Source organism: Quercus robur, chromosome 3, assembly GCF_932294415.1.
Source record: "Quercus robur chromosome 3, dhQueRobu3.1, whole genome shotgun sequence".
Classification (NCBI taxonomy): Eukaryota; Viridiplantae; Streptophyta; class Magnoliopsida; order Fagales; family Fagaceae; genus Quercus; species Quercus robur.
In genome coordinates this window covers 17,480,428-17,490,075 of record NC_065536.1, presented here as the reverse complement: position 1 = coordinate 17,490,075, position 9,648 = coordinate 17,480,428, and the positions used below count along the sequence as shown (strand labels likewise).

At 43.4% G+C, this 9,648-nt stretch overlaps 1 protein-coding gene across 1 annotated transcript; it reads left to right on the top strand.

Annotated features, from left to right (window-relative positions):
• Positions 1-4,580: 4,580 nt before the first annotated feature.
• LOC126719336 (uncharacterized) lies at positions 4,581-5,579 on the top strand. Its single transcript, XM_050421905.1, has one exon. It carries the CDS (start codon positions 4,581-4,583, stop codon positions 5,577-5,579), a length of 999 nt encoding a protein of 332 aa, XP_050277862.1.
• Positions 5,580-9,648: the final 4,069 nt, after the last annotated feature.

The following is a 9,648-nucleotide window of genomic DNA, read 5'->3' as shown; positions in this document are numbered from 1 at the left end:
ACCGGTGCTAACGCGACGGATACAGGAGACTCAATCACGACGGCGCAAATGGTGGGCGGGAGTATCGACGGTACAAAGAAGCGTGATAAGCACGTGCTTGGCAGAAACACAGCTGGCCCACAAGAACAAATCCCGGATTTTGAGGCGATGATTAAGGACATTGATGATGCAATCAATACGGAATCCGTTACTTCGATTTTAAACACTCACAGTCCGGATTCTTCGCAGCTTTTGGCTGGCAATGATCAGTACGTCGAGATCAACGGAGGTACAACCGAAGTTTTGGGTAATCAAGAGGGTGACTTGGAAAAGGTGGAAGCCAAGTTGACTTCCCAGTTAACTAGGCTGTCTCCCACGAAAGTGAAATTCGAAATGGGCTGGGCTGAAAAACACATTGAAGGGAAAGGAAGTAAGAGTGGGCCCAAAATTTGTGGTGGAAAAAGTAAAAGCAAATTAAAACAGTCAAATGGGCCGGCAGAAGGAATTGAGGGTCCTTGTGATGTAACAAAAAGGGGCCTATCGAGGAGAGTTTGGACTAGAATTTGCACTGGACCCCCTATTCAGGATGGGATGGATTGTAAAGAAGTGGGTAAGGACCCAAAAAGAAAACATGACGAGTTCACAACTAATCTATCCGAAGTTACGTGCATGGAAAAAAAGCAAAGGTTGACGGAGGAAACTGAAAGCCTAAGTATACACTTAGCAACACAAATGGGATCGACGGAGGTTGCAGAGCAACTCCGCCGGGTCCAATGAGTCTCATCAGCTAGAACTGCCGGAACCTCCGGTCAGTTAAAGCCTTGGAAAAGGTAATCAATAAAGAAGAGCCCATTATTGTCTTCCTTATGGAGACAAAGTTGAATAGAGAGAGGATGAAAATAGTTAAGGAGAGCTGTAAGATGAAGCATGGTCTGATAGTACCAAGTGAAGGAAAGAGTGGTGGACTAGCCTTGCTATGGAAGGAGGGGATTAATGTGGACGTTCAGACTTACTCCCAATCTCATATTGATGCATTTATTGATGGGGGGGCAGGCTTAGGGTGGTGGCATTTCACAGGTTTCTATGGCAACCCAGATACAGCAAAAAGAACTGAGTCTTGGGCAAAATTACGACACCTAAAACGTAGTTCAAATTTACCGTGGCTAACGATTGGTGATTTTAATGAAATTACAGGTGCTTCGGAAAAGGAGGGGGGAAGTGAAAGACCGAGACAGCAGATGAGGAGTTTCGTTGAAACCATCAACTATTGTGGGCTACGGGACTTGGGCTTCTCTGGCCCAAAATTCACGTGGCTGTACCAGCGTGCAGATGGCTTGCAAATTAGGGAACGGCTGGATAGGGCAATGGCAACTCCAGAGTGGTTCAACATTTTCCCTAAGGCAAAAGTTTACCACCTTTCTTCATCGGTGTCGGACCACTCGCCTCTGGCCCTCCGAATGATGCCAAGCCAGAAGAGAAAGAAGTCCAGGAGAATGTTCAGATTTGAAGCAATGTGGCTGAAGGAACAAAGCTGTGAAGAGGTCGTACAGGAGGCATGGGAGGAAGGAAAGTTAGCAAATTCCGGAAGCACATGGGTGAGTTGCATAGAAAGGTGTCGAAGCCGCTTGGAAGCATGGAACAAAACGGTGTTTGGGCATGTGGGAAGGAGGGTAGCTGAACTGCAAAAACGACTTGAATGGCTTGAACTCCAACCCCCCCTCTCTTGAGATCAACAACGATCTTAAGAGAATCCGCAGTGATCTTAATAGCTGGCTTGATAAAGAGGATGACATGTGGCGACAACGGTCCAGACTCAACTGGCTCCAATCTGGGGATAGAAATACAGGTTTTTTCCACGCAAAAGCTTCTGCAAGGCAAAAGAAAAATTTCATTGAGGGCATTTTGGATGCAAACAACGTATGGCAGGCAGATGATGAAAGGGTAGCGGATGTGCTGGTAGCCTATTATGAAGAGTTGTTTACCTCGTGTCAACCAACAGAGTTCTCTGACCTAATCCAAGCAGTCCAGCCAAAGGTGTCTCCCATAATGAACCAATGGCTGAACGGAGACTTCACAGAGTCAAAAGTCAGAATGGCGTTAAAGCAAATGTACCCACTGAAAGCACCTGGCCCGGATGAGGGACTCTCTTCATTGATTAAAGCTTCGGTGGCAATTGGAGCATTGGAGGGAATTGCAGTTTGTCGTAGAGGCCCGAAATTGTCTCACCTCTTCTTTGCAGATGATAGCTTGATTTTCTGTAAGGCATCTCTGGCAGAATGTGATACCCTCCAACAAATTCTAAAAGTATATGAACAAGCTTCAGGCCAGCAGCTAAATCGGGCAAAAACATCTCTATTTTTCAGCAAGAACACACCCCATGAGATTCAGGAGGAGATAAAACAAAGGTTTGGTGCTCAGGTAATAAAGCAGCATGAGAAATACTTGGGTTTGCCATCTTTGGTGGGGAAGAATAAAAGGAGCATGTTCAATGAGATTAAGGAGAAGCTTCGTAAAAAGCTAGCCGGTTGGAAGGAGAAATTGTTGTCCAAAGCTGGTAAAGAGGTGCTAATCAAGGCGGTGGCCCAAGCCATACCCACGTACACTATGAGTTGCTTCAAATTACCAGATGCTTTATGCGAGGAGTTGACAAGCATGGTAAGAAATTTTTGGTGGGGACAGAAGGAGAATGAGAAGAAGATAGCTTGGCTAAGTTGGGAGAAACTGTGTGAGCCAAAACATAACGGTGGTATGGGGTTCAAGAAACTTAAACAATTTAATTTGGCACTCTTAGCAAAACAAGGGTGGAGGCTCCAAACAAACCATAATTCTTTGGTTTACCAGGTGCTTAAGGCAAAATACTTCCCTCGGTGTGATTTCATTGAGGCTTCCCTTGGAAACAACCCTTCATTTTCCTGGCGGAGCATAATGGCTGCTCAAAAATTGGTGAGGGAGGGTATAAGGTGGAGAGTGGGGAATGGGAGTGCTATTCGTATTTGGGGGGACAAATGGCTCCCATCACCGTCCACTTTCAAGATTGTTTCACCCAGACAATTCATGCACCAAGACACAAGAGTTAGTGAGTTGATTGACAATTCCACAGCAAGCTGGAAGTCGAGTATTTTGGATGTTCTTTTTCTTCCCCACGAGGCTGAGACGATCAAAGGAATACCATTAAGCTCTCGCCTCCCCGCTGACAAGCTGATATGGGCAGAAGCTTCTGATGGAAAGTTCAGCGTCAAGAGTGCTTATAAATTAGCTTTGAGAATTTCGGATAGTGGTGAACAGGGTGCCAGTTCGGAGCGTAGCCAAGTGAAATTGTTTTGGAATAAATTGTGGGCCCTACCCCTGCCTCATAAAGTGCGCCATTTTGCATGGAGGGCATGCAGAGAGAGTCTTCCTACGAAGGCAAATCTCATGCGACGTAGAGTGGTGCAAGACCAAGTCTGTGACGAGTGTAGTAGGGATATTGAGACAACGGGTCATGCGCTGTGGTCCTGTCCTAGCGCTAGAGAAGTGTGGTCGTGTACAAAAATTGTTGTTCCTCGGAGATATGAAAGAGTGCAGACCTTTTTTGATCTGCTATGGGGTGTGATGATGGAGGAAAGGGCTAATATTGACATGGTAGCTAAAATGGTGTGCACGGCATGGGCTATATGGCACAATCGGAATGTCACTAGGCATGGAGGCAAGAGACGGCATGGCAAGGAGCTGGTCAGTTGGGTAACGCAGTATATTGAGGATTTTAAGGCAGCCAACATTTGCATGGAAAGTACAACACCTGGGGTTGAAGTCAAGGGCACGTGGGTCCCGCCTCCTGGTAATGTGTACAAGGTAAATGTAGATGCAGCTATTTTTACAAGTCAAAAAACTGTGGGAGTTGGAGTGATTATCAGAGATGATAAGGGTCGACTTGAGGCTGCAATGAGTAAGAAAATTAATGCTCCGTTGGGCGCCGTCGAGGCAGAGGCCTTAGCGCATGAAGCGGGCTTGATATTCGCTAAGGATATAGGAATCCACAACTTAATCTTGGAGGGTGATTCTCTTATCATCCACAGGTCCTTATGTGAGACTTCTGATCCGCCTTCCTCTGTGGCTTCTATTGTACAAGGTGTGCAAGAACTGAGTAAAGATTTTTGTGGGGTAGAGTTTTCCCACGTTAGGAGACAGAATAACAAACCAGCCCACCTTTTAGCTAAACACGCTTTGGGCGTTGTTGATTTTGTTACTTGGATTGAGGAGGACCCTTGCTTTCTTGAGCAAGCTCTTGTCCAGGATGTAATAAATTTTGCTAGCTCGTAATAAAACTTCAGTATTTCGCATCAAAAAAAAAAAAAAAAGTCAAATCCTGGTTCTGCCACTAGTTGAGTCCACTATGTTTCAAATTTATTTAATTTAGATATTTTGTTCAATTTCTTTAAAAATTTGTTGTTAAGCATGCAATCATATAATGAAAAAAAAAATATCTCACATGAAAAATCTATCAAATATTTTTATTAATTATATAGTTTTTTTCATGTGAGAAAAATTTTCTATAGTTATAGAAGGAACTAGAAGCTTTGTTACTGTTCACAAGCTCTGAAACCAACTGAGAAAACAGAGTGATGGACGTTGAACTCTCTACGCCAACTCAACGTAGCAGTGAAGAAGAGGATGAACTACACCGCAGTGTAAAGAAGTTTAAAGAAAGCAATGGAGCTAGAAGCTTCACGCAGCCAAGGAAAATCATTAGCTACAAGGATAGCCTTGTGGGAGACATTCCTGGAGCTTATGAACAAGCTTTCAAATTTGACAAGGATTGGAAGGAAGAATATGAGTCCGATACTGAATTGGAACCTTTATTGGAGGGTATGGTTGAGGTGAACTTATCTAAGGAAACAAAGGCTCACATTAGGGCGCCGTGGTCCAAGGCATTGATAGTGAAAGTGTACGGTAGATCAATCGGATTCAACTATCTCACTTTCAAAATCAATGCACTATGGAAACCGAAGGCAAAGATGGACTGTGTGAATTTGGGTCGTGATTTCTTCCTAATCAGATTCAGTTGTATCGATGATTATGATCATGTGCTCCGTGAGGGTCCGTGGTTCATTGGGGAGCATTTCCTAGCTATTATGCCGTGGGAACCATACTTCAAAGCCTCTAAAGCAAAGCTTTCTTCAGTTGCTATTTGGGTAAGACTTCCTGAGCTGCCAATAGAATTTTATGACGCCTCAGTTTTAAAAGAGATAGGCAGCGTGATCGGACCGGTACTCCGCATAGACTCCTATACAGCTTCAGAAACTAGAGGTGGTTATGCGAGATTATGTGTTCAAATTAACCTGGAGAAACCTCTTATCACTTCTATCCGAGTGGGTAGGATGGTGCAACGTGTAATGTACGAAGGTGTATCTTCACTTTGTTTCAGCTATGGTCGTCTTGGCCATAAGAAGGAAAACTATAGTTTTCAATTGCAGCAAACTGTCAAGGAGAATAATGGACAAGAAGAACAGAGGATCAATGAAGGGGTAGTTGCGTCAATACCCAACGATACCAATGAAGGGGTTCAGTCCGAATCAAACTATGGTCCATGGATGGTTGTAACGAGGAAAAGAAGTGCGTGACAGGGACGTTCAAATGGGCAATCAAAACCAAATCAAATGAGCCAAATCAGAACTAAGGGTAATTCTGACTTTTCCCAAGAGCATTATGATAAGGGAGTGAGATCAGGTAAAGATATTGGGATATCACATCCTACTGACACGGCAGACCCTATAGATGAAACCACACATATTGTGGCAGCCCAATCTTCGCAAAAAGATCTTGAAATGGGTACTGAGTGTATGGTGGAAGATGGCTTAGAAACTTTGGGCAATGTTCTGCTACAGGAGATGCGACAGAATGAGGGGAGTAAAAGTAAAAATTTGCCCAAGTTCAAAACCAAAGGTAGCAACGGGTTGGGGGTCAAAAATTCAAAAGGTTTAAAGGGGTCTAGGCTTCTAAAACGTCCTTTGTTCAGCTTTGGGAATAAGAGTGATCTTCAACAAAATTCAGAAACTCAGAGAGGTGAAATTCAAGCCGAGAATGGAGGGGTTATTGAGCGGGCTAACCCCATGGTCACAAATAGGTTGGGCCATTTGGTACAGGGGCAGAGCAGTGAAGATTCCAAACGAGGTAATAGCCCAAATCCGAGCGGCGCTGATAGAAACTCTTTGATGTTCAGAGGAAGAGTTGGGACTAGCATGGAAGCATCTCTTTCCCATAACTCCAGCAAGCATCAGAACCGGAGATCTTCCTTTGGATCACAGGGCGTGGAATCTCACGCCAAACCCGTGGTGGAAATTCCTCACGGACATTCCGGAGATTTCTTGGGAGGCAGCGAAGGAGTTGAACAGGCAACGACAACCATCAGTTGTGCCCCACTGGGACGAATCCGGGTGGATAATTCAAGAAAGGAAATTGGTGGATTTTCGGGGGATGGCTATGGCTCACATGGGGAACCACCCAACTTTGAAACTGATCCAACTCATGACCCCAATGCAGAGGTGTGACGTGCTACTTTGCTGCAAGGAGGAGATTGCGGGTATTCTGAAATACATGAAAATCTGGAAGCCAGAGTGGACAGCTTCCAAAAGCCTTTTAAGGAGGATGGGATGGAGTATGGTGGAGTCAGCGATGATGAATGCTAATCCACCTGAAATTGAGGTACCTCTAAGCCATTTTGTCAAAATGAATATATTATTATGGAATTGTAGAGGAGCTCTTAATGTTGATTTCAAAAGAAGAATTTTTGAAATGGTTATTAATCATCGCCCTTCTATTTTGGTTGTGACGGAGACGAGGGTCGGTGGAGACAGAGCTGGAAAAATTATTGAAGGCTTGCCATTTGACGGTTACATTACCACGGATATAATCGGCTATGCCAGGGGACTGTGGATACTCTGGAGAACGGAAGATGTGGATGTTTCTCCCTTTTCAACTACTGAGCAGGAGATTCATGCTTCTATTAAGATGCGTTCTACTAATCTAATCTAGCTTATGTCTGCAATTTATGCTAGTCCTCAGTTAGCTGAAAGAAGAATTTTATGGGATAATTTAAAAATTGTGGCTCACCTCCATAAATTACCTTGGCTCATGTTGGGAGACTTTAACGAAGTTCTGTGTGGAGAGGATAAGTTTGGGGGAAATCAAGTAAACCTTAATAGAGCTCTAGAGTTCAAGGGGTGCTTAGATGAGTGTAATATGATAGACTTGGGTTTTGCCGGACCTAAATACACGTGGACGAATCGTAGGCCCATCTCAAGCCTTATTTTGGAAAGAATTGATAGGTGCTTTGCTAACCCAATGTGGAGGATCCTTTACCCAGAAGCTATAGTAACCCATTTACCTAGAATTTTCTCGGATCCTTGTCCGGTGCTTATCGAATTATGTAAATCTAGTGCCAATCATCTAAATAAGCCTTTTCGATTTCAAACGATGTGGTTGCTTCATCCGAATTTCCCAAGAGTAGTGCAGCAAGCCTGGGCTGAAGATAGAGCATTACATATAGCAACTTCAGATTTTATAGATAAAGCAAAAAAATGGAATGTGGAAGTTTTTGGGAATCTCTTTGCAAAAAAAAGGAGAGTGTTGGCAAGATTGAACGGTGTGCAGAAAGCCCTTGCTGATAACCCTTGTGATTTTTTGATGGACCTAGAAAATCAGCTTGTGTCAAAGTACTCGCTAATTCTCATGCAAGAAGAGGAGTTTTGGGCTCTTAAGTCCAGACTTAATACAACAACTTTTGGGGATCGAAACACGTCCTTTTTTCATGCATCCACAGTTGTGAGACGTCATAGAAATAAAATAAGATGTATCAAGGACACTGTAGGGAATTGGCTTACGGAGGAAAATGAGGTAAAGGAGTATATCAAGAATGGATTTAAAAGCTTGTATACCACGGAGCTGACGCTTTCAGCTAGGACCTCGGATGTCTCAACTTTCTCTTGCTGCTTTCTTACATCAGAGGATAGAGCAAAGATAGATTGTGAACTCAGTATGGAGGAGATCAGATCTGGACTTTGGGCCCTTAAGCCTTTTAAGGCTCTTGGACCCGATGGCCTTCATGCGGGGTTCTACCAACATTTCTGGTTAGAGGTTAGAAGCTCTGTTTGTGAGGAAATTAAAAGAATTTTTGAACATGGAATGGTGCCGAGTTATCTAAATGAGACACTGATTTCATTGATTCCTAAATGTCAAAATCCAGAATCCTTGAGTAATTATAGGCCCATCAGCTTATGTAACTCAGTTTACAAAGTGGTTTCGAAGATCATTGTGGCACGTATTAGACCTTATCTTAGTAACTTGATCTCGCCTGTGCAGACTACTTTTGTGCCTGGTTGAAGAGGTACAGATAATGTTCTTATTGCTCAAGAACTTTTCCATGCCTTGGATAAAAAAAAAGGGAAGAACAGGCTTTATGGCAATAAAGCTGGATTTATAAAAAGATTATGATAGATTGGAATGGAGCTTCATCCATAGAGTTTTGCAAGCTTTTCAGTTTCCCCCAAAAATCCTTAAGATTATAATGAGCTGCATTACATCTCCTAAAACAGCCATCTTGGTGAATGGGGGTGCCTTAGAGCCTTTTGAGCCTACGAGGGGCATTAGACAGGGAGACCCCTTATCCCCGTACATCTTCATCTTGTGTATGGAGTATTTAGGCCACCTTATTGAGCAGAAATGTGTTGATGGATCTTGGACCCCTTTGAAGGCCTCTAAGGAAAACTTGGGCTTCTCCCACATTCTTTTCGTGGATGATATCATTTTATTTTGCAAGGTTGACCTCGCTACCTGTGAAGCAATATTAGAAGTGCTTGAGAAATTTTGTGCAAAATCTGGGCAAAAAATTAGCTCGGAAAAGTCCCGTATATACTTTTCTCCAAATGTTAATGAAAGCTTGAAGGAGGAAGTTTGTGATAAATTGGGCATATGGGAGACTCATGATATTGGGAAGTACCTGGGCTTCTCGATAAGGCATAGAGGGGCTGCGAGGAATCCTTACAAATTTATAGTAGAGAAGGTCATGAGCAAATTGGCAGGGTGGAAGGCTAAATACCTCTCCTTTGCTAGTCGGACGGTGTTGATTAAGTCTGTGATGTCAGCCATCCCAAATTATGTGATGCAAGGGGTGGCTTTACCAGTCCATATATGTCAAAAATTAGATAAAGTTAATCGGGATTTTCTATGGGGCTCCACGAGTGAAAAAAAGAGAATGCACATGGTGGGTTGGAGCAAAATTGTTAGGCCCAAAGAAGAAGGGGGTTTAGGGATACAAGCGGCCAGGGCAAAAAATATAGCTTTGCTTTCAAAATTGAATTGGAGGATGTACCATAAACAAAATGCTCCGTGGGCTGAGGTATTACTTAAAAAGTATTGCTCCTCTTCGAGAATGAGGTCAAGGAACCCGAAAAATTTGCCTTCATCACCTAATTGGAAAGCTATCAGCTTAGGGTTTCCCATTTTTATGAAAGGGATTCCCTCCGAGGCATGATAGAAAGGACCCTTAAGGCAAGGAGATCAAGGATTAACAGTGGCGGACTTGTGCCATGGTCATGAATGGAGATGGGATCTCCTTTCCTTTGAGTTGCCGAATTCAATAAAAAATAAGATTAAAGCTGTTCCAGTTCAGTTGTTTGGAAATAGGACTGATTC

Coding starts and splice junctions, on each gene's coding strand:
- LOC126719336 (XM_050421905.1), top strand. CDS start 4,581: ATGGACGTTGAACTCTCTACGCCAACTCAACGTAGCAGTGAAGAAGAG.